Genomic DNA, 25,486 nt, shown 5'->3' on the forward strand with positions numbered 1-25,486 from the left:
TTGTGGTTCAGTCTGAACTCCTCTCACCGGTTTAAAATCTGATCAGGACTCTGATGAAAGGATGACTGGACGGATTTCCTTCCAACCAATCAGAATTTCACATTAAAAGAATCTAATAGCAGTTAATGTGTTGTTTGCTTGCGTTGCCAAGGCAACAATTAAATCTGATCAAACCACCTACATGGTCCTGATGACGCAGATTAGCTTTAAACGCAGTAATTTCTTGTTGTTTGTACCTTTGACTGTTTCCTACTCAGTGACGAATGTGTGAAGATTTCAGGTACTTTCAGGCTCAGACATTAGACGTGTGGTTTAAGGTGAACAGTGAATTAGGAGATGGTAGGCTGGAGAGTGTTCAGTACAGATTTGTCTTGTCTTTTAAAACAAATTAAGTTGTACGTCAGAGCTACAAATGATTTATCTCCATATTCTTTTTGAGCAAATTTAATACATTAATAAAGCGTAGATTCGATCAGTGGATAAAGCATAAATGAAGCTGGGCAGACTCACACATTAACTTGCTCCTCGTATAAGCCGGTGAATCCACCTGTATTTATCCACAAACAAATGTAACGCCACACACAAGGGTGACGGAAACAAATACAGGCCTGTTCATACTCTGCCAACTCTCAGCAGTTCTGCCTGATAACAGATTTGAAGATTTTGATAAACCGTCAGCGATAGTTTAAAGCTTGTTTGTGGGCTCAACATTGGAAACAACTCACCTTAAATATTTAAAGCTGTGCAGCAACAGGAAGATAATGTTATTGTGTGTTTTGGTTACAAAATCTGTCAGTTTATTTGCAGTCCATTATTTTGGAGTTTTATTGTTTTACATATATTTTTATATATTTTATAAAATACTTAAAATTGTATATATAATCTTTTAAACATTTATAGATTATATATTATTTTACATGTTTTGAAAAAATGGAAATGTGTGCCTGCCAGTAAAGGCTGTTGGAAACCACACTATAGTGCGTTATAAACCATTTATGTTGAAGAAGTTTTTTTTTCTTACAATTTCAAATAGAAAGCTTTATTTTCATTGTACACGATATAATGAGGGTTTTTTTCTTTGCAATTTTTTTGGATCATGTAGAATTAAAGCTTTCTATTCTTAATTATGAAAAAACAACAACTGATTGTTCATTTTTGCAAACCACAGACGTGTTACGTTTGCAAGTTTTTATGTGGCAGATTCTTAGAAAGTTGCGCCTTGGTTAATGTGTGGTTAGTTTATGGAAAAAAACACTTTTATGTAACAAGGTTATGGTTGGAAAAAGATCAGATTTTGGCTTAAAATGCCCAGTTTTTTAGGGCACAGTCCTTGCACAAAAAGCAGCAGTGTCTCATTAAAAAACAACAACTTTTCATGACACTAACACTAACATTTGGGGGCTAAAACATGCAGGAAACAGCTACAGATAACTGAAAAAAATCACCCACATTCAGTGACTAAAAAGCTGCTGGAAACAGCAGTGACTTGCTCAAAAAACCAAGTGGGCTTGTTGGTGTCAAAAGTGCTCTGCAGGCGTCTAAATGTCTCGCCATCCACCATCCCCTCCACCTCCTGATGACAAAATCAGCTCACATGCGACGTTGCTTTAAAAACATTGATGTGCGTGAAATTCATAAGTGTAACGTATTTGTGGTTTGTAAAAACAGAAAATGGCAACATTTCTTCTAGGGATTAGGCTGGTAAATCCAGGGGTTAGAGTGAAGTGTTACTGGGAAAATATCAGTCACTTCAACCAAAAGATTTGGTCATCTTTGATTTTCAGACAGACATTTCCAGTGCCGGAGACAAATGTGACTTTCGGTGGAAGAAGTCTTTGTAAAGCACCGCTGTAAATTTATCCCTGAGGTTAAGGTGTTTCAGAGAATTTAACCTGGAGACTGGGACTATTTATAAGTATAAACGAAAAAAAAAACTCCCCCTCTTCCCCTTCACAGGCGCACACACAATCACACTGTGTGGTCTGAGGTTTTGTTACTAAGTGATAGAGCAAAAACATGCAACACCATAATTTACCACTACCGCCCTCATACTTTTCATATTTGCATATTGAGCTCCCAATAACACGCAAAAGCCCCCTCATTCTTATCTGACGTCCTATCTCTCTTTTATTTTGTTGCAGACAGTGCTTTAGTGTGATTTAATTTTGGAGGGAGCGTTAAATCTAACTTGTGTCTGAGCTGAAATGATTGTGCCACTGCTGGCTTCTTGGTCTGTGGTTTGGTTACTTGCTCTATAAGTTGTGGGTGAAACAGGTTCAATTACAAGAAAAAGTTAAAAAAAAAAAAATCAGTTTCTTGCCTTCCTCGTCAGATGGTGTGACGCATGTTGGTGGTGAGGATTTGCAGCTTGCTTTATGATGTGAGAGGTCACCGTGTGATCAGATTAGCTTTGTGTGAGTCAAAATAGTGAGTGTAGAAGAAGAAAGGCTGCAGCAGTTACCAATGAAGTTGCATTGAACATTAAAGTTGATGCACTGTCCTTCATAACAACACATACAATCCTGCAGAGATTTAAAACAGAGATGCAAATGAATGATAATGATGGAAAACACTGTGAGTGAAACTAAGATATCTAAAGAGGTTTCTGTGTAGGACTCTTTCACTATCACAGTCATGGCCCCGGCTCAGCGCCGCAGCTCCTCAGTTTCTGGGCTGATAGGAAGTGGTTTCTCATTTTGAAGCAGAGACTCTACCAAAGGTGACATGCATGGTTTATTTTGAGGTTTCTATGACATGCTCAGAGATTTATACTAAACGTTTTAGCCTGTTAAGGACTTGTCGTGTCTCATGTTTACTCTGCCTTCATCAAATGACGGGGAACCATATCTGCATCATTATTCTCACACGTGTTTAATATAGTATAGAGAAGTATGAAAAACTATTGACACATTTAGAAATGTTACTGTGACGCTTTTATACAAATCATATCAGTTCTTTTCTGATGGCAGCCAATGATTTGTTGAAGTTTTAATCATAGAAAAACTTGAACTTAAATTCTAAATTTTAACAAATCCTTTGCAGACGTCTTTGCAGATTCAAAATAAGCTATTTGTCGTTGTCACAACAGCGATGCACAGGAAATGTAATGATGCAGTGGATGTGCTGTAGAGCTCAGCGATCAGTCATTTAACCAATTAGGGGATTGAAATGAAATCAAGAAGCAAATGTTTTGATTTTTTAAACAAAAAAAGCGAACATTTTTTGGGGACCCTGTAGCCATTTTTAACGTTTGTTTCAGAGTGGGAATTTTTGGTAGCCGCGCCTTTTGATATTTAAGATACGATCGCAGAATTTATAAAACCACGGGAGGTAGACAGGACCATGGGCAGGACAGGTGTGACGTTTTGACGGCATGTCATGTGCGACTCATCACAGGATATTTAAGAAGTAGCTGTTAGCAGTTAAGCTAACTCAAAGAATGAGGACAGCGACTGTGGCCACTGTTGTCTGATTTGGTGTAAAAATGCAAAGGAGGCATCAAGAATAGTGTCCCTTTGCAGGATCTCTGTGTAAAAAGTGTTTTTGTATCATTCTGTGTCCCCTCTCTAAATTAAGATGGTCTGGGGGTCCATAAACGCAGTGAGTGGGACTCCTCAAATTAAATGCTGCTTGGTTTGCTGCACATTCACAGGAAACAAAGTAAATGTGCCACACTTTTTTTCATTCATGTCATTATTCGTAGTTGACTTTTTTACAGCGAAAGCCCATTTCCCTCTCTTACTTTTCCTCTTCTGTTAGAGCTAAACAAAGTTCAGCAGACTTTGAGGGTTATGAAGCCTTCAAATATGAAGACATATTTTGGAGACCACCGCCTGACACCTGTTGATTCACACAGCTGAACACCAGGAAGTCTCATTAACGGCCTGCCCCTTATCGCTGCACTGTTTTGAAACGGTGAAACCTCAAAAACAACAGACTCTTGGAATAATCTCACCACCATAATCAACCCCACCTTACCACAGGAATAAGAAGGAAAAAAAAACAACTGTATTTTGGGGTGTTAGCCAGTCTGAGAGGACTCACCTCGACACCCCACCCCCGCTGTTTGTACACGTCTTCCCTTTTTTGTCCCGTGCTGCAGCCTGTGGTTTGAACTCCTGTGTGCGCCCTTTACTTTTAAACTGGCGGGGTGTGATTGATGTTTGAAATAGAGTGTGTGTTTGTCTCCAATGCCTGCAGATGTCTTCACTGAGGAAGGTAAACATCACATGGGCTGTTTAACTGTTAGAGCCAACAACCTGCCTCATCCCCAGGGCCCCGGGAGGAAATCAAGCACAAATGACACTGTTTTTGGTTTCCCCTGACATCTGTCGCTTTGTGATGCTGCTTCTTTAGCAGAGGGGCTCTAGTATCTGCAAGTGTTTGTCCTGCTTGCTCAGTAGTTCACAACAGTTAGTCCCTGGGTATTTAAGTATTTTTACATGTGCTGCGTTTACTTTGCTCAAAATATTTCTCCACGTGCATCACTGTTGCTTATTTTTAAATGTGTGTCTCTTCTACTTACAGAAGGAAGAAGGAAAGGTCCAAGGCCAGCTGAACCACACAGACTCGAGCCAGTACATCAACGACCTCAAAGACCAGATAGCCGAGCTCAAACAGGAGGTGAGACTTAAAAACAAACAAAAACAAAAAAACACTTACATTAGGAATCACACTAATGTTTTTTTCTGTAGGGATTCAGATTTTGTTTTTGCCATTTCTTTGATCTGGAGTTTCAGAAGATTTTACAACATTCCCTCAGATGTATTTTTTCTTTGAAGCTCACAGATTCGTACAAGTGTTAACTACACCCAGAGACTTCCTGTGCAGCGTCGCACTCCTCCTGCAGACAAAACCTATACATGTTTGTGCTGATCACAGAGCGGAGCAACGTAGATAACAATGTACATTTATAGCTTAAAAATTACATTAATTATCAATCATTCATTTGCGATTAATTTAACTAACATCAGAGAAGTCATCTCCCCCTATCTTTTTTTTTTTTTTTTTTACTTCGTATTGTTTGTGATGTATTTATTACGCAAGAAGGTCCAAAGTAATGGGTTGAAAATTGTAACCCTCATGATGAGGGTCTGCTTAATAAAAATTCAGAACCGGAATGTGCGGTTTATTGGAGAATATTTTCTAGGTTAATTATTATCTATCGGTTAATTTAATTTAATTTAATGTCATTCAGTCATTAGTTTACGGCACTGAGCACCACCCGATAGAGTTCAGCCGGTGTAAAAATGTTCAAACTGGTTTTCATTTTACCACGAAGCGTTTATTCAGCAGCCACGTGGAACATAATGACACCGTGACCCAGCAGAAAAACGGCCGTTCGACTGTCATGTTTGTATCTTGTAACATCAGAGCTCTCTGTCAAAATTAAATCTGTTAAAAATGTGCACTTCTGTAAAAAGTAAATAAATAAATAAACACATTAACCTCAGCTGTGCACTCGAGGTCATACTGGAGAAGGAACCACTTTAAAGATTGGCCAACACTTCTTCCTATGTCAGTTTTTTATACACAAACATTTCATGTTTTAATATTTACTGGAAATGACTCACAGTATAGCCAACAGCAAGTGGCCTAGCTTGTGATTGGCGACGTCATTTACCAAAAACTCTCAGCTCTCTGAATCTCCCTCCAGCCAGCTGACACCGTGTTTTGGTTTTTGTGATTATGTTAGGAGTTATCGTATAGATGATTCCTTAATTTAGCTTTATGAATCGGCCGATCCTCGTCCGCTGTGCTTTCAAAGAGAGCGACAGCAGTAAATAGAAACATGGTGTCCAACAAAAGTTCAAGTCAAAACATCATACTGCTGCAACCCTTTCATCAGCTTCTAATCCAAAATGTTGCCATCTTGTCACAGCTTTAGTTTTCTTCAGAAACTAACGTTTCGTCACCCCGAAAAACACACAAACCTTCTTGTAAATGAACGTGTGCCAATATGCCTTCTCCCTCCCTCTACGGAAACGCTCAGCTCGCAGCCTGTCAGAGACGAGTGGCTCTTCACTCGGTTTGCAAACATAACATTTTGTTAATTATGTTGTCATATTGCTTATTATTAATGAAATACAAATTGGATTTAGCACTGTGATGTCGTCAGCACCAGGCTTTTTTAATTTGTCAAAACTTGTCAGAATGATAAATGTAAGTTTAGCCAGTTTGCATAAAATCAAAAGTTTGATCTTGAAATCTGGTCCTAGCGGCCATAATCAAGCATGAGCGGCGTTGCTATCTAACCGAAAATAAAAGGCAAGATATTTACATCACCAAACATTAAAACGCATCCTCTAATTAGATAGTGCTTTGAAATGTGGTGCTAAAGCTCACTGTGGAGCACAGTGTTTGTTTTCTGTTTCTCTTAAAAAAATAACCAGTTACTACAGCTATTGGGTTTCTGGCTATTGTTAGCAAAATTAACCAAAACTGAAATCCCTAATTCAGAACCTCATGTTCTTTAAATAGAGGTATTTGTTGTCTTGCAGCAGATCAGTAGTTTACAGGAAGAATATAACACGCGAGAACAAACAACTTGACCAGTGAACAAACAACTTGACCAGTGCAGTTGTTGACCTTTGGTCGAATTAATCTGCATGTTTTAGTTAAATCTGACTCAGTATTAAGGTGGTGCTGTCACAGTCATTTCCCTCTCACTTGGTTTTGCCTTGTGGTCATTTTGGGTTAAAAGTAGCCTGCTATGAATCATGCTAATTTGTCTGCAGTGAGCAAACCTGAAAGTAGTGTGTCTCAAGTCCCACCGTCGTCCTCCTCCTCACTTACTGTTAAAACCTGCAAAACGTAACTGGAACTTTTGACTGCTGCCAGACAGATGTTGATTAGATCACAATTTCCTTTTTCGCATGACAACAACAGGAAGGCAGGCCGCCAAATTTAGACAGGTGCAGGTAAACGTAGGCTTATTTTTTGTTAATTGTGCATTGTGCTATGAACTGGTTTCTGAATGCGTCTCTTCCCACATGTCTGTCTGCTGCTTGGCAGGCTGACTCAGGTGAGTTGGCACAGATGTGTCATGTAACCTCCACAGACTTAAACCTGACCATCATGTAGCCCAAATCCTACCCCCACGTGGGTCTGTTTAATTCACAGAGTGGAGACAGTCCACAGCCAAGTCACCAGAAGAAACTCTACGTGTATGTGTATTGTACATTTCTGCAGACTCAGGATATGTTATATTTATGCGTCTGATAACATCAAAGTTCCTAAAGTGACGCAGTTCTGATTACGTTTATGAGCTGAGTTTCTCATCAGGACGAGGAGGAAATAGTACGACAGTTTGACATCAATAAACAAAACTGTTTTGTTTTCTTCTGCGAGACATCGGCAGCATTTCCTGTTTGCTGTAAAACGCAGATATAGTACAATTGCGTGCATTTTCTTTACCCTACTTTCATTGGAACTGCAAACACCTCCTCAAGGCTCTTCAGAAAGCCGAATTCCCACCTCTTTTCCCCTACTTTCCTTTTAACATACAGGATGTTTTCATTTTTAGATTGTGGCACCAACACTGGGTATTTAAGCCAAAACGTGATCTTTCCTAACCTTAACTTACTGTATTTTGCACCTAAACATAACCACACTAACCACAGCATTGTTCAGAGTTAATAAATGTTAAGTGTCAACATATCTGCTCCAAAATAACATACAAGTATGACCTGTTCGCAGTTTGCAGAAACGTGCAATTCCAGCTTTTTACACTGGTGGTTTTGTTGTGACCGTGGATGCTTTCGAAAAAAACTTCGGAGAAGTGACAGTGTACTGCTTTAAAGTTGGAGTTGGTGAAGGCAACCTGATGTACATTAGTCAGACCAACAGCTTAGTCTTCATCCTTTCTTTTCACTCGTAAAACCATAACACGCTGTTAGAAAACACTTCAGATAAATCTCATCTTTGTCTGATTTAAGTTTGTCTTTGAGTGCAGTCAGAATATTCTCATCGATTCTCTTTGTAGCTGACAGAGTGGAAAAAATCACCCGTCACAACAGCAGTTCAACATAGTTTAAATGAACTTTCCCCCGATCTGCCGCAAAGTAAGCCCATTCTGCCATGGAGCAACAGAAGGAGGCTGCTAAAAAAACTTACATGAACAAGCCACATAAAGGCACGATTTATGCCTCATTAGAGAGAAAAGAATTACAAGATGAAGACTAACTGGTTTGTTTTGCAAATAAACATGGGGTTAACGTCCATATCTGATAAACATCAGAAGACTCACTTCTCTGAAGTTTTCAGTTGGATGCATTCAGCACTGTCACACACGCAGAGCTCGCCATCACCCATGAGTCAATTCTGTAAGAGCTGTGTCCCAAATCCATACTGCACACTGATTAAAAGGAACGTTTGAGTATTGAGGTCATTCACACTGGAGTGCTGATGACTGACACTGTTTTCCCACCATAATGTACAAAGAAAATGGCTCATAGCTGACAAATAAGAAAACAAAAAACATACATAAAGTGCTGCATCTTTCCCTTTTTTGTATCATTTGTGAGTACAGAACAGTGAATAATATTGATTTCTTGTGTTTAATTGCAGAAACAGAATACTATGAAAGTTCATGCTAACTGGCCATGTTTGGCTGCACTCGGTGTGTGTTTGGTGATCCAGAGTGCTTCAGATGTCAACTGATTTGCAGGATGTGAGCAGAGTTGATGGATGAGGCTAAACTGATTTGTCTGATTGCCACGTCAAAACAAAATCCAAAAAACCCCAAGCAGACCGCCTTTCCAAAAACAAAGGCTAAATCAATCGGGCGATAAAAAAAAAAGATCAAACAATTAAGGTAAGATTTAACCGAAAACACGGCTGCTGAAGGCTGTCTTCTCCTGGTATCTTCCCTGCTTGACTCAGTTAGCACACCTGCCTCTAATGAGAGGACCCTGAGATGCCAGGCAACATTAAGGGGCCCCAAAAAGGGAAATAAAAGGGTTTACAAGAAATGACCCTAACAAGTACGTACTGCTAAGTGCGTATACTGTTGGTATGTATACTTAACAAAAATTTAAATGCAACGCTTTTGTTTTTCTCCCATTTTTCACAGATTTAAGTTAAAGATCTAAGACTTTAAGGTCCTCGTTTGTGAAAATCCATGTTAGTGAGCACAAGTTAATCCCTCCACCTGACAGGTGTGGCACATCGGGATGCTGATTAAACAGCATCATTACTACACAGCTGTGACTTGGGATGAAAACAATTGAAGGCCCTCTAAAATGTTAAGTTTGATCACATTTTGCACAACGCCACAGATGTCCCAAGTTTTGAGGAAGCGTGTGATTGGCAGCTGACTGTAGGAATGTCCTCCAGAGCTGTTGCCCGTGAACTTGATGTTAATTACACTGCAGAAATGTTTTTATGGTAACGAAACAAACAGTCTTGGAAAGTCTTACACCTTGAACACACTTCATGAGTGTGACAGGAACCTCAATCAGTCAGACTGTGACTGCTTTAACCTGTTAACGTGGCACTGAAAAAAAAAGTGTAGTATGGATTTGAGACACAGCTCAGTATCATTTTACATTGTTCCCTTATGGTTTTTGGTTGAATTGCTGCCTGCATGTTAGATTTGTGTCGGTGATCCTGGTTAAAATCCCTGACTGCATCCTGTTGTTTGATAGTTTGTACATATCTCTCGGACTGTGTTTTCTCCCTCAGATGATACATATGTTTTCAGCTCATTTTTGCATGCAGGATTAAAGAAATACTGGGGTGGGGTACTTATCCACAGTCAAAGCTGTCGGCATGCTCCCAGTTTGGAGAAGCAGGCACGAGTACCACCACGGAAGATAAGCAATGTACAGCTTTAGATGGCAGCAGTGAAACATAATTTAGCCACCTAAAAAAAGTAATCAGTTCAAGTGTATGCTATATTTAGAATATTTTCACCGCTTTAACCTTGCATTCGGACAGCCTGAAGCCTTTATCGGTGCTCTCTTCAAAGTCATCTGACTCCACTGACAAAAACAGTAATTTTACCTCATAGAACGAAGGAGTTGCTGGTCTACCATTGCTTTGATCGGTTAGGTTTTTATTTCATTATTGTGTGATTTTGCTGGTTTAAAGGGTTTCAGATTAAGCTAACCTATTGAGTCAGCAGCAGACCAGCAGCTTTCATGTTTTGTGAGGTATAATTACTGTTTTTGTCAAAGGGGTCTGGTGGCTCTGAAGAGAGCATTAATAAAGGCTGTAGGCTGTCTGACGTCAAGGTAAAGCTGGGAAAATAATCTAAATATATTACACACACTTTAACTGATTTTCATCATTTTAGGTGGTTAAAATACACTGCCCCCATCCACCGCAGTGCATTGTGCATCTTTTATGGCGGTGCTCCTGCCTGCTTCTCTGAAGAAATGCCAGTTGCCATCTGGACTATCCCTTGAAACAGTTAACCCTTTAATAACTGAGCAAATTGGCCTTATTTCTCATGAAACCGAGGGAAGAAGGAAATTAGCAATTTAATTAGAAAGGGCCCAAAAATTCTCAAGAAAATAGTAAAAATGTATGAAAAATTACCTGAAAAAAAGCTAGAAAAAAGGGTTTTTAAAACAGTAAATAAATAAATAAATAAACAAGAAAATATATAATTGTAGTTTTTGCTGTAACACAATTTTTAAAATTATAATTAAAAAAATAATAAATGTAGTTTTCTTGACATTTTTCCCTAGTTTTTGATTGTATCTAACAATTCCCCTGGCTTATTTTCAGGTCTTTTGTGTCATCTTTTACTGATAACTTGCAATTTTCAGGACATCTCTTGCCAAGGTGCTCATTGGGGAAAAAAAACAGTTTTCTCACATTTCAGAGGTATAAATGCTTGTGAAAGATGTCTGAATGCAGCACAAGAAAACTGACTTCAGTCGTGCTTATTCTCACAGATTTGCTGCTTAAAAGGACAGAGGGGATTGGCCAATCAGCCCACTTTTGATGGGATCCACATCATTAATCATTATGCGGGGGATGATGGGTCTTACCAGTCTTCAGATGAAGATGGAGTCAAGGGCCCCTCCCTCCAGGACACCCAGCAGAGGAGCGGGGGCCGAATCAGACTGCGCCCCAACCTAGGGGACACCGACAGCGAGGAGGACGACGACGAGGAGGCCCTGCGACTCTCTGTGCCTCAGAGCGGCAGCCAGAAGTCCACCACGGTGTGACGAGGACAGGTGCTGTCAGCACTCACTGAGGGGGAGGCGGAGAGGGAGGAGGTGGAGGAGGAGACGGTGAAGGAGGTGTTTCCTGCAACCATTTCAGGGGAGACGTCTGGATCTGCAGTTTCAGAAAGGAAACGCATCATCATTTCATATCATGAGAAACACACTTACAGATTTAGTTGATTTAGTTTACCTCCATTTTTGTAGTTTTTCTTCCTGAGGGCAGCAAATGCCACTGAGAGAAGCAGATCTTCAGCGTGGAGCTCAGCGGAGAACGCAGCGGATCAAACTCGACGGGGCCGCAGTGGGGAGGGTGAGAGGGGGCCAACCGCCCCTGTAGGTACAACACAGAGAAAGAGACTGTGCAATAAAACATTTTATGCTATATTACACACTTCATTCAACATGTTTTTATACTTTTAAAGCATTTTATAAATGAACATCAAACATGTATTGATGCCGTTACTACTAAGTGTCCATCGTGCAGAAGCAGAATTGTATAAGTGCTGTGTGTGTGTGTATATATATCTATTGTCTTGAGCTCGCTCAGCGGCCCGCGTCTCATCAGCCGGCGCTGGCTTGTTGACTTTTTGGCCTTAGCACATGCGGCATGCCTTTCACCGGGGCCGGTGAACCACGAGGTCAGTGTGACATCTGCATTACTTGTAGATATGTAAATGTGTATTATGTTTTTCAATTCCTTTTGAACTTGAAAATATGTATCTATTGCATATCCGATGTTTAGAATATATTGTAAAATTGAGAAAAAAAGGGACATATAAGTTAGTCTAATATGGTAACACATATGACAAATCCTGTTTTTGAGATGACTTCCTGCTAAGAGAAGAAAAGCTGCTCATTAGAGGACTTCAACACGCAGCTTCAGAGCAGTTTGTTAAAATCAGTGCAGTTTTTTGTAACACTTGTACTGACTTCTCTGAAACCTCACTTTCAGAATTAGCCCCCGCAGTTAGCAGAACCAGCACGCAGAAAACTTGCTGACGAGTCAAACGTGTCTATCAGAGGTTTTGTGTATCACAAATTTGAACGGAAGCGGTCCTGTGGAAACTCAAACTGGGAGATTAAACTGAGACAGTAAATTTTAGAAACACTCTGGGGAGGAATCAGGAGTTGTCAAGTGTTACCAAAGTGAGCATCCACGGGCCACATCCACTCCATTTCACGCACGAGGACCTGGATGTCTAAGAATTTCTCTGAATGTCTGTATTGAACACTAACTCCTGTATTCAGTGAAAGACGAGGCAGAAGTGAATGCAACGGTCGCGTCCAGGAAAAAAAAAGATTGACTTTGTCCCTTTGATGAACAAGTGTTGTTTGACGGGAGAGGAACACGTTATGGCACTTTTTGAGTCTGTGGTGCAGTAAGGACACACATGGCAACACTATGGAGCAGTCGGCACACTCTGGAGACTAAATGAGATTGGTGTGTGTGTATGTGTGTGTGTGTGTGTGTGTGAGTCACAATAAAACGTTTGATAAACTCCTTACTGAAACTGATGTCTCATTTTCTTTTATTTGTTTATAAAGCTCCCTACATCAGATCTTTTATTTCAGTTTATGGCCCAGCATGATCATTATGATCATCCACTGCCGTTCTTTAAAATGTTGCTTATGTGTCTTGATTTTGTCTTTCTTTCGAATATGTAAAATGAAACAAAAACATTAGTTAAAAACCTGGGAGAAGTATAAATGTATTTAATCCTGCTGCTTTATTACATAATTAAACTGTTAAACTGTCAACCCCCCCCCCCCCCCTTTTTTTATATATGTGCCAAGACACACACACACACACACAAACCTAAATATTTACAGTTCTGACTATAATATACTTATTACACAGTGGTGTAAATAAACTCTCGCCTATTTTATACCAAAAAAATCTTACAGTATTACCAGTAGTATCTCTAATACATACATATGTGTATATATACATGTGTGTGTGTGTGTGTGTGGTGTGTGTGAATGTATATATACACACACACACATATATATATATACACACACACACATATATATATATATATATACACACACACACATATATATATACATATATATATATATATATATATATATATATATAGTAAGTTTCTGCCCCTAAACTGTGGAAGTCACTGCCTGTGTGAAATGGTAAGCTGTATTCTTAAAATAAAATTAAAGACCTATCTTTGAAATCTGGATTTTAATATGGATGATAAAAAGATAGATGAATTTTGATTAAAGTTAGTGTAATGTTACAGCCTTTTTTTTTTTTTTTTTTTAAAGTTTTAACCATTGGTTTTTTTAGTTTTTTTCTAAATTAAACTTTAAAACATATGTCATGTTACTTTAACCCTTTGAAACCTGGATCGACATTAGTTTATTTAACTCTTGGAGTTCTGAGTTAACTGGTTGATTTCTTTTTTTTTTTAATTTAATACATTAAACTCTATATCATAATTAAGTGACTAAAAATATGTCACTGAATTAATTTAGGAATTATTTTTGATTTTTTTACTTTACTTTTTTGTGCTAAATTTCAGGTAAATTTCATGGCTTTGTTTTTCACTTTTCTTTTTTGTGCTGATTTTCAGGTACTCATTTGTGCAAACTTCTAGGCTTTTTTAAATTTTTTTAAGTAACTCATTGCTTTCTTAGCTTTTAAATAAAAAAATATATAATTCAAAACAAATCACTCGGGTTTCAAAGGGTTAAGTTAGAGACAACTGTATTTTTCTCAGCCTAACCACATGTTTTATTGCCTTAATCTAAGGAAGCAAACTTACAAGTTTAACTACGTTGTAAGTTTATTTTGAAAGAGACTGTATGCATTTAACAAGCAGAAACTTTACATTTCCTGTGAAGGAGAAAGTCTATTTGAAAAGACACAATGCATGTAATACACATAAATTAACATGCCATCCCTGTGTGTCCAAAACTGATGCTGGAGGGGTATCTAGTGCGTCATATTTTGACATGTACAGCAACTGACCAAGTATGGATGACCAAATGAGTGGGAAGGTGTTCATTTTCTTTTTTTTTTGTGCATTAAGTGTCTAAATGGAACATGGCCCATATAAGTAACAGGAGCTTTCAGCATGACCTTCAAGTGGTCTAATAAAACTATCTTTGGAAAATAAATAATTAACATATAAGAAATCATTTAGGTAGCAGGACTCAAAATACAGAAGATAAAGCAAGAACACTTGGTCCTGCCATGGCCTTCAGGAGACCCGAATGATGTCATTTCCTGTTCATCATGTGACTTGCACAGCACAACGCATTGTAAATTTCCAATGACATCCATTTATTTTGTATCTAAAATGAAAATAGAGTTCCACAATAATTTTAAAAAAACATTTCTGAAATATTTTAATTATTTATCATTGTCTCTCACAACACATTTGTGACTTTACTGACCTCTCACACTTCAAAACCCACCTGTTAAAAACTGCTTTTAATGTGTAATACATGCTATATGAACATTAATGTTGTGTGTATTTATTGTGCATATTAGTGTATTTTATTTTATGATCTGTTTTTTTTTTTTTTACTTTTGTGAAGTTTCTTTTACTACCTTGAAAAGCACTCTATAAATTGTATTATTTTTTATTACTATTATTATTATTATTATTATTATTATTATTATAAATGGTGTAGTGTTGTGTTATATATATATATATATATATATATATATATATATATATATATATATATAAATTAAAGACTATTGTGGGGGGCTTTTTATGCCCTTAATTGATAGGACAGACTTTGCATTAGGGGGGAGAGAGGGAGGGGGCGACATGCAGCAAAGGACCTAGGCCGGAGTCGAACCTGCGGTCGCTGGGGAGAACACCACCTCTGTGTGGGACGCCCGCTCTATCCACTGATCCACCGGGCGCCCTTCCAAAATAAAATCCTATAATTTTTTTCAGTGTTCATGTGTATCTTATATAGTGTACTATAGTATACATAATGTGTCTTTAAATTGCAATTAGGACAAAGTGCAGGGCACTTTGATAATATAGTGTACTTAACAGATACTTATAATGCATATTTATGCATGTCATCACATGCTGGTGTGGCTTTTAAATTTTTTTTTTACATTTATTTAAAAAAAATACTTTGCTGTTGTTGAAATTTTTAGGATTCCAAAATGTTTTATTTATTGCTACTATCGTTTTTTGTTTTTTACTTTATGTTTTTGCAACGTGCAGGACTTCAGGCTGCATGATTGTATTACCGGTGCTGGAAAAATAAAGTTTGCAGGCAGCAAATGATGAGCACATGGGGGGTGTTGTGTCTCAACTTTGCCTTCCTCTGTGAAGATTCTTGCTTAGATTGAGTGCTTTCAGGAAGTGATTTCTCGCGGTTTTCAGTGCTGAGCCTCAACTACCAATCATTTCATGCAGAAAACCACATTTTAAAAGAGCATTTTTCTTCGGGGCACGCTGAAACATTAACCAGGTTTGTGTTATTGCCAAATGCTGATGAATACGAGTTTATCAGACATTAGTGCAGTCTAGCTGTGAAGGTCAGAGAACTGTAAGCTCAGTGTGATTTAATATTTCACATGGCACTGATTGATGATTTTTGATGGCGCAGTGAAGGAGTTATTCAAATTTTAACAGGCTGTGTATAGAAACAGTGTAAAGGAACAGCTTCAGCTCAGCTCATGTTTGTACCTAACGAGCAGATACTGACTCAGTGTGTTGTCACATAAATGTATTTTGGATTATGATTTTGGATTTAACATTAAAAGCCGAATTTAAGTTAAAATCCCATTTGTTAAAACAGATTTGACCCAGACTATGACCAACGTTACTACTACAACTTTTTTTTTTTAATACTTTTCTTCACTAACCTTACTTTTGTCCAAATTGGATGATATATCCTTCAGCGCTGACCATAATAGGAGCGCATTTAAGTCACACTGCGGTGTAGTGAGTGTGGAGGGGCCATGAATCATCGGTGTTTTCATATGAGGAGGAGGCGTTTTTTTTTCTATTTGTCATTGAATTCCAAAAAAAGGACGAATATTTGAATGTATTTTGCAAAACGCAACGAGGAAATAAATTTAATATATGCAGTGTTAACACACTCATACACGTACGACAAAAAATCGATCCTACTATATAAGATACTGGCTTCTGCAGAAAAGGTAATTAAAAGTTTTTTTAAAAAACAAACATTCTTGTTATTATTATTATTCAACATTAACATACAAGCATTATCGCATTTCACTCTTTATTGACTTGACAGGATGCCAGTTGGCAGCTTTTACGCAGCGCTCAGAAAGTTTTCTCTGCCGGCCTATCGGCTCTCTCCAGCGCCGGCCTGATTCTAATTTTATCGGTTCGAGCTTCATATCTTCACCAGCTGTGTGTCCGGATGCAACGACCGCGTGCTGTCTAATCGAGCCGAGGCATGTGGCGCTTTGATTTCCTGTCCTTCGTGTACTGATATAGGCTGTTTAGCCTGTAGCCAAAAATTGCTGCTCTGCCGGTGTTCAGTGCGATCTGCGGCGGTTACAGAGGTAGATTGTGTCCTCATGCTGATGAGTCTGGGTCTCCGATTTTTGGGGTATAGTGGACGAAATCTCTATAGTTAAGGACTATTTGATTTGAGCTGAATTAAATAATTGTGAGTGGAAGATACTAAATACAGTGTGACTAAAATAATTCTTTAAAAGTCATGTTAATTTTGAAACGCATTAAAACATGAAATTATACGCACAAAAAATAGACGAGTAGGCTACTCACAGACAGTGCTGACCAGTAACATCACATTGTAATGATTTGATTTATTTTGATGATTTGCGATAATCAAACCTCCCTTCACTGCATCACTGTAACAGTTTTGGGATTTACTCATTGCACCTGCACTGGATAAAAAGCACCAAGACGCACGACTCCGTCCCTTTGTTCGGTGCGTAATGGCGCTTAGCCGTGCGCTACAATCTGGCCGAACAGAACACAACTTGTCTGTTACCGGCTCTGTCCTTTTGAGCATAATGCCCATAGTAATGTGAAACTGTCACCGCAGGCGTGAGCACGGTGAGTGTCTGTCACATAATGACAGCCTATACAGCCTGACTGACCACTGGACCGGGACTAAGCTCCGCCACACTGTGACGTGCTGGAGGTTTTTAATAATAATTAATGTGCATTTCATGTGAGCTTTTAAACGGAACAATTGCAAAAGACTGTACTTGCTATTATTATTTTACTCCACTGAGTTCCAGGAAAATCCTACCAAATGCACTCCTGGAAAACATGCAGGATACGCAAGCGATAATTGTGTTACTGTGTATATTTTTAAGTGATCATAATGTAAATAACGCATCAGAGAACCCTGTCGGTTCCGACTTTCAGACTTTCCCCCGCCCTTTTATTTCACCCAGGCTGTGTGCAGCAGACACCCTGAGGTGCGCCTCCGTGTTTCCTCTCCTGTCAGATTGAGTAAGTCGCTGATAAGGCCTGTATCACTTCTCCTGATTGCCACGAGCTCCTTTGGAGACACGAGCTGCAGTCTGATCCGAGGGGGGGGAGCTGCATGGCTCCACGCTGTGCAAAAATTCCGGATTCAAAAAGTCAACTCTTGGCTGATAAAATTAACTGCTGTTAATTCCACGATTGTTTCTCGAAACAAGAGCAGGTCAAAGGCGAAATAAATAAATCTGCATTGAGGTAAAATCACGTCGCCAACGCTGCGGACCGCTTTTCTAATACCTGTAACCCCCCGCGCTGAAAACACTGCGGACGGATATTCTTTGCAGCGCAGTGAGCGGAGGAGTCTCTGCAGAGACACCTGTCCGCGCAACACCTGGCAGACGGGACGGGCGCCGTGCGCATGCTCCGTGGTCAGGTTGCAATCCTTAAAGCACTTGGACCCGCACCTCCTCTCCAGTGGAGACCAGAGCGAGCAGCAGCGTCCACCTGAGGACTCCTCTGCAGCTGGATTACTGTCACTGATTTGTCTGCTCTCAGGTCGGAGATGCCTCGCTCCTTCATGGTGAAGTAAGAGGGCGCACAGTTACCACCAGCCCCGCAGTTTGGAGGATGACTACAGCAGGCTGGACACTATACTGGCGCACATTTGCTCAGGTGGGTGCAAAATTAGTCGTTTTTTAAATATTCTTTACTGCGTAACATGTGTGTTTGAATGTCCCATTTTTATACAATTTCCCAGTTTTTTAAACATAATTTAATAATAATAATAATAATAATAATACATTTTACATTTTACTTATAAAGCGCTTTTAAAGGGAACTGAAAGACGCTGCACAGAAGTAAAAAGCTATATAAACAAAATTACATAAGCACGCGCAAAATAAACAGTAAGCAAATCGGTAACAAACAAACACCTGAACAATCACACATTAAAAGCTTGTTTAAAAAGGTGAGTTTTTAGGAGGGATTTAAATCTGGATGTGTCGGTGCAGTCCTGAAAATGTGTGGGGAGTAAGTGCCAGAGTGAGGGGGCAGCTTTGGAGAAGGCTCTTTATCGATATTATTGATGTTACAAAAAAGCGTATCAATAAGGAAAACTGCATGCACACAACTTTCACTGCTTTGAAGGAATGAGCATTGTAATACTGAAATAGCCTTTTAGTCATTATTTTTTCTAAAATTTATGAAGCAAAACTGTAATATAAAATATAATATAAATATTTTAAATAATTCTACACAGGTTTATAGTCAATCATTCTCTTCTCTGTTGCATCACTATAATGAATTTTTATTACATTATAACAAAGCTTACTGCTAGAAATGAAGTAATATTGGCCTAGCCAGTTTGTTATTTGTCCAACTCATAATACTGTCAAATGTCTCTGCAGAGCCATAATTGTAATATATACGCGCCATGCAAAGACCTTTTTTATAATTTAGTTTTGGTCGTTTTTAAAGCTCTAATAACAACCTCATTTTCCAGCAGAGTGCATTTTAAAAACATCTGAATTTCCTTACTTTTCTTTACAGATGCTGAGTCTCCTCCGTGCGTCCTCTCAGAGGCAGAGAAGCTCCAGGATGACACCGACATGTCGGTGGACCGGTACGACCTCTCTCCTGACTCTAACCTGGCCGACGCTGCCGATTTCTCTCCGAAGTCGCCGCTGAGCTGCGCCGACAGTCTGTGCGGCCGCTCCCCGGACTATGAGGACTTCTGGAGGCCTCCATCCCCCTCTGCATCTCCGGGTACCTACACACAAAACCACAAGTTTCTATTTGTGTTTCTATCGCATTTCTATTCAGGCACATCACAGACACACTTCAGCAATACCTTTTTTCACCATCATCTGAAATTTGCGTAATCTCCTTTTTTTTTTTTTTTTTTTACACATTTTGGAAAAACGATACTTGTTTGGTGAATTAAGATTGATAAAATCACTTACAAAAATATAAGGGGCCTTTGTGGTTGACTAGAGCTTTTACACATTTCGTTTAATGTAAAAATGATGTCACATTTTACTTCTAATTTGGATATATTTAAGATACTTTTCTCATGAGTTCACTTCTTTATATCTAAATGCTTATATAGAAGTGTGTTGGCCTTTAAATAACTTTACATGTCCCCGGTCTCATTGGCGTATGATAGTGCGCTCTCTAACCTCCAGTCTGATACTTTTCACATTATCATCATCTGGGAATTCTTCTGAGAGAACATTGCATGACTCCTTGAGCCCCGTCGGGTCCTGTGGGGTCCTAAAAACGCCCCTCTTTAACCAGTTTCATTAAAATTTCATCTCCTCTCTCCAGTGGACTCTGAGAAATCCCTGTCTCCTCTGGTGCATGAGACGCAGCCCTTCACGGTTCCCTTCCGGCCGTACGCCTGGAGTAGCTACTCGGGGCCGGGGCTGAGGTCGCTGGTCCAGCCGAGTATCCACCCCGGCATGGAGGTAGACAGGGGCCCGGCGGCGTTGGCCTTCTACGGGGACAGGAGCAGCCACTCAGCCCTTTATGCAGAGCGGACTCTGGGCGAGGAGACGTACGGGGACTACAGGACGCATGCAGCGGCTCTGCTGTATCCGGAGGGAGGCCTGCATGGAAAAAGCCACAGTGTGAAGACCCAGTCTGACCTGCTGTGCTCCAGTCTGATCCTCAACGGTGCTTACAAGTGCATCAAATGCAGTAAGGTGAGGATGGAGATGCAAGCACACCATCTTTTGTAGGGATAAATAAATGGTTTAACTGCAGATGGTGATCACCTAAAATAAAAATGGTACCTGCAAAGCAAATAATGTGACTTAAGTAAAACATACACTGGATACAGCTGACCTTTGACCTCCATAATTATCTTAGAGTAATTCCGTAACTGGACGTATTTATTGAGCGAAAAAAAAAATCAATTTTCAGCTTTATTACTTACCATATTTCCATGACATATTACTCTCACCCTGCAGGTATTTTCTACTCCTCACGGTTTGGAAGTCCACGTCCGCAGATCGCACAGCGGCACCAGGCCATTTGCGTGTGATATCTGCGGCAAAACCTTCGGGCACGCAGTCAGCCTGGAGCAACACAAAGCCGTGCACTCTCAGGTAACTTCACACATTTTTTAACCCGCATCCTGCGTTTCGCACCTTCCCCGATTATGCATGTTGTTATTGGTATAAAGTCAGGATGAGTGCGCTGCGGACTTGAAACCTAAACCTGCTTCTGCTCACGTTGCAGGAAAGAAGCTTCGACTGCAAAATATGCGGTAAAAGTTTCAAGAGGTCGTCTACTCTGTCGACGCACCTACTCATCCACTCCGACACAAGGCCGTATCCCTGCCAGTACTGCGGGAAGAGGTTCCACCAGAAGTCAGACATGAAAAAACACACGTTCATCCACACAGGTAAGAGGTAGAAAACAGATAATATTACAAAACATCTGTCTGAGTTTGAAGTGATGTTGGAATTTCTATTGTTTCTTCAAGAATCTGCGCGTAATTTGTGCGTAAAACTCCCAAATCCTCCTGAACAAAATAAAAATCCAAACTAATATGTTCTCTAAATGTGTTTTTCAGGTGAGAAGCCACATAAATGTCAGGTGTGCGGGAAAGCGTTCAGCCAGAGCTCCAACCTCATCACACACAGCAGGAAACACACCGGATACAAACCTTTCGGCTGCGACCTCTGCGGCAAAGGTTTTCAGAGAAAAGTGGATCTGAGGAGACACAAAGAGACGCAGCACGGACTGAAATGAAGCACACAGCGACTGCACACATCATGTCATAGAATCTGATTTAAGTCTTTAAATAATTACTCTTGACAAAGAGAGGCAGAAGACGTTTTCGCCTTTTCCCCAGTCGCTCTGCTGGGGGACATTTGTTGGATCAAGATTCACTTTGATCCAATTGTCGCTTTGTAAAAAATGACTAGAAATATATATATAGTTATCTCAGCCGACAGGCAGATTATTTATTTATTTTTTAATAAATCACGAATAAAACAAACATTTTCGGACATTTTGCAGAGTGAAGACATCGACACTAATTCTTCTCCCATCCTACTGGAGATAGTTATAAAGGTCCAGAAAACCAGAGATAAGCTGTGAACTGTGAGAAATGCAGATGTAACGAAGCAAATAAATGTATCATGTTTGTATGTCGACTGACATTAATTCAGTAAGCATAAAAACCCAAAATATTTGTACTCAAAGTTAAATAACCTGATCGACAATAACGCCAACAGAGATGCAAATCTGCGCTCCTCCAAAGAACCGAGGCTCTTTTTTTGTTTTCAGAGACATGCTGGCAAAACAACCTCCTCACACAGTGTGATTTAATAAACAGGAGGGTTACTGCCTTACTCACGACATCTGCAAAATTCCCATTTTGTGCATTTTATTGTCGTTTACACGTAATTATAATTATTTTTCAGGCAATTTTATTTCATAGTTGTTTTTTAACCGCATTTCTAAATGAAATAAAAACTAAAAATGAATAATCTATGGAAACTTCTTCTCTAAATGAAGGATATGGGAAAATCTCTTCAGAGTGAGTGAAATTAGTTCAAATGTAAAACAATTTAATTCAGGTTTAATCACCAAAATTAAATTTAAAGGTCACCAGAATTTATGCGCTATTTTATAACCATACCATTTAGGTTCGAAGCAGCACATTTCGCGTAATTATCTTTAATTTCAATGCTTTATTATTATAAATATTCCAACTTGAAGAAAATAAACAAACAAACATCACTTTAACCATTGAGGTGTAATAGACCGACAAAAAAGGGCGCGTCTCACCGTGTTGCTGCCGTGATTGTGATTGCCCAGAGGCCACTGCGGCTCCTGTTTGTTTTGACCACATGTTTGAACCCTAAACAGTCAGAGCAGATTTTAACCGTTAACCAGATGCTTTTTACCCTCATGGCTGTTATTTAAAATGAAAAACAAAAACGAGTTTTGGCAGGAAGCTGGCAGACAAGGCTCCACATGCAGCAGCTGTGATCCTCTGAGGGATGCAGTGTCAAATGTATTTTATAAGAATTCAGTTATGAGCAGAAATTTGTTTAATCTGAGGCATCTGGGTGATTACGGGACATTTGAAATTAGGAATTATTTTCTATTCAGGGAATGACAACAAGGTTAAAAGAAGAATTTGAAAATAAATTTCAGAAGAAAAGCGACACAAAGTATGGTGGTAAATAAAGCAGCTTGGATAACAATGATTTCCACTGAGTTATTATTAGACGGTTGAAAAATTATTTTCATATAACTTCTATCATGTTTTGCACTGATGCTTTAGACTACAAAAAACTGCTGGTAAAGTGAGTTTATACTGCACCATTTGATTTTTTTTTACTTTTCTAACTCTAGCAAGGCAAAAGTCAGGAGAAAAAAAGAGGAACAATCAGTTAGTTGTCTTCCTTCAACATTGATTGAAATCACTGACTCACAAGGATTTTCTATGCCTCACTTCCCTCCAAATCGTACAACATCCAGGCCTGCGAAAATACTGAATATTTTAAACCCCAAGATGAACAGACTGAAGGAGAACAGGAAAAAAAAAGGCGAGCTCATTTAAAGCGAGACTTAATGGAGCTGTGCACCTTGGTGCTACATATGGTGCACAGAGTGAGCCGCGTCACATATTCTTTATTAAATACAAATACACTTCATGTGCAACAAACTGAAATTACTTTATGTTAAAAGTATTAAAAAGAAAGAGTGGCTCACTTTACAGGAAATGTGCAGGTTATAGAGGAAATTACTGAAGTCACAGATAAATCACTGACATAAATACTGCAGTCTGAAAAGGGCACACACTGTTCAGACTAATATGGTTAAATATGGCCTCCTGTTTGAATGAAGATGAATTTAAAGGGACACTTCAACCCCAAATCAAAAATCCATATTTTCTCTCCTACTTGTAGTTATATTTATGAATCTAGATAGTTTTGGTGTGAGTTGCAGAGTGTTAGAGATATTAATCATAGTGATGTCTGCCTTCTCTATAACTGAACTAGATGGCTTTCGGCTTGTGGCGCTCAAAGTGCCAAAAAATACATTTAAAAAACTAAACAGCGATGTCTCTTTCCAGAAATCATGACCTGTTACTCAAGATAATCCACAGACCTTGTTGTAAGCAGTTTCATGCAGAAACTATTTTCCACCGAATTACACCGGCTAACCGAATCATCACACAGAAGGAAGCATGTATCGATCATACGCATTATACCAGCATTTCTAAAGTGACATATTATATGAGCTGACTTAATCATCTTGAGGTGGAAGAGATGGTGGATGGCATGTCATATAGACCACTGTTTGAGTCCAGCAAACTAGTTGTGATTAAGCAAGTCTCTGCTGTGTTTTCACTGGCTTTTTAGGAATGAAAAGCAGCTGTTTTATTGCTTGAGAAACAGCCGCTTTTCCTGCCCGGATGCTGGTAAAAAAAGTGATACGGTATACCGAGACAATATTGCATTTCCTGCTGGAATATTGTCATGAAAAGTGTTTTTTTTTTTTTAAATCAAGACATCGCTGTGTCTCCTTCCAGGACAGTAGCACGAAAAAGTGTTATGGTTTTTTTTTTTATACCAAGCCATCACTGCTATTCCTGCTTGGATAGTGGCAAGAAAAGTGGTTGCTTTTTACACAAAAATCACTGCATTTCCTACCAAGATAGTGGCACGAAAAGAAGGGCTGTAGGCTGTAGTGAATTCAGTGGGCGCTGCGGCGAGACCACGCCCACTCTACCAGGTGGTTTAAAGGACCCCAAACCAGTTTTTTTAAATTTTTTTTTTACCAAGACATATCTGTACTTCCTGCTGAGATAGTGGCATGAAAAGCAGTGTTTTTTTTTTAAAAAACTCAGACATCGCCGTGTTTCCTGCCAGGATATTGGCAAGGAACAGCATAAATGACACAGGTGAAAAGAAACAAATATTTTCTGATTTTTGACGTGAACTGTCCCTTTATCACTCTAAGGCAGCCTAAAGCCACCAACCCAACCACAACTCTTTGAAGTAACAGACAAGTGGTTAAGTTCACTTCTGTTGTGCAGCTTTCAGTATCAAACTCTGTATTTGTTATTAAAAAACTGAATCATTTGTGAAGTTTCAAAAGGTTTTGCATGACTCTCTCACAGAGACGCTCCTCAAGCACAATCACAGAGAGAAGCTTTTCCAGCAAAAATCTTCAAACGAGCCATTAGGCTGACCAGATTTCCTCCAAGGGCACGGGTAGATTTTTTTTTTTAAGACATTACCCCACTGCCCCGAGGCATATCAAATATGAATAGAAAACGGCTCAATCGATTCGAGTGGGCGAGTAATCAGAGCATTGCAGTCTGAGGCTCAAATCTAGGCCTGCATCTCAGCCCATAAGTGCAAGAAACAAACACACATCTGTGCTCACAACCACACATGCATCCACCCAGAGGTATGACCGGATTAATTTTTCCTGACAGACATAGTTGTGCAATTAGAAAGTTCAGCAACTGGGTTTGGTGGTTTTTAGTGATTCATTATTGATGTAAAATTAAACATGAATAATAAAAGAGAGATTTTAGTGGCACACTTTGCTGTTTGATTTTGATTTTTTTTTTGTGCACTTCTTTTACTGTTTAAACAAGATGGATGAATTCTCAGTCTGGGTTTAAATGAGACTATCTTTTATGGGTATTAATATCGGATAGAGAAAAGAAACCAATGTTATGTTCCAATCCTGTCTGTTGTCTTGCCAACTATTTGATGAACTGCTGCCTGTTTGCCGCCCGTCCCATCCTGTCCTGTCCCCCACCTTCATCTCATGCACCTGTATGGAGGTGGGAGCCATAATAGGTGGTGTACCAGTAGTCCTGGCCTCTATAGTCAT

At 39.3% G+C, this 25,486-nt stretch overlaps 2 protein-coding genes across 5 annotated transcripts in view; both read left to right on the forward strand.

The window, feature by feature from the left end:
* The window catches only part of evi5b (ecotropic viral integration site 5b), a 43,971-nt gene extending 31,280 nt beyond the window's left edge, over nt 1-12,691 (forward strand). For all 4 annotated transcript variants that reach the window (XM_042483727.1, XM_042483730.1, XM_042483728.1 and 1 more), the window contains 2 exons: nt 4,528-4,623; nt 10,905-12,691. In XM_042483727.1, the coding sequence (XP_042339661.1) occupies nt 4,528-4,623; nt 10,905-11,180 (372 nt within the window). In that variant the 3' untranslated portion in view covers nt 11,181-12,691. The remainder of the gene's footprint in view (nt 1-4,527; nt 4,624-10,904) is intronic.
* Nucleotides 12,692-15,564: 2,873 nt separating this feature from the next.
* Nucleotides 15,565-22,478, forward strand: LOC121941029 (zinc finger protein Gfi-1-like). Its single transcript, XM_042483732.1, is given in 8 exon segments — nt 15,565-15,644; nt 18,167-18,196; nt 18,198-18,283; nt 19,160-19,375; nt 19,937-20,313; nt 20,581-20,718; nt 20,852-21,017; nt 21,189-22,478. Coding segments are annotated over 7 exon segments (1,185 nt in total). The 5' UTR covers nt 15,565-15,644; nt 18,167-18,173; the 3' UTR covers nt 21,368-22,478.
* The last annotated feature ends 3,008 nt before the right edge of the window (nt 22,479-25,486 follow it).

Source organism: Plectropomus leopardus, chromosome 3, assembly GCF_008729295.1.
Source record: "Plectropomus leopardus isolate mb chromosome 3, YSFRI_Pleo_2.0, whole genome shotgun sequence".
Taxonomy (NCBI): Eukaryota; Metazoa; Chordata; class Actinopteri; order Perciformes; family Serranidae; genus Plectropomus; species Plectropomus leopardus.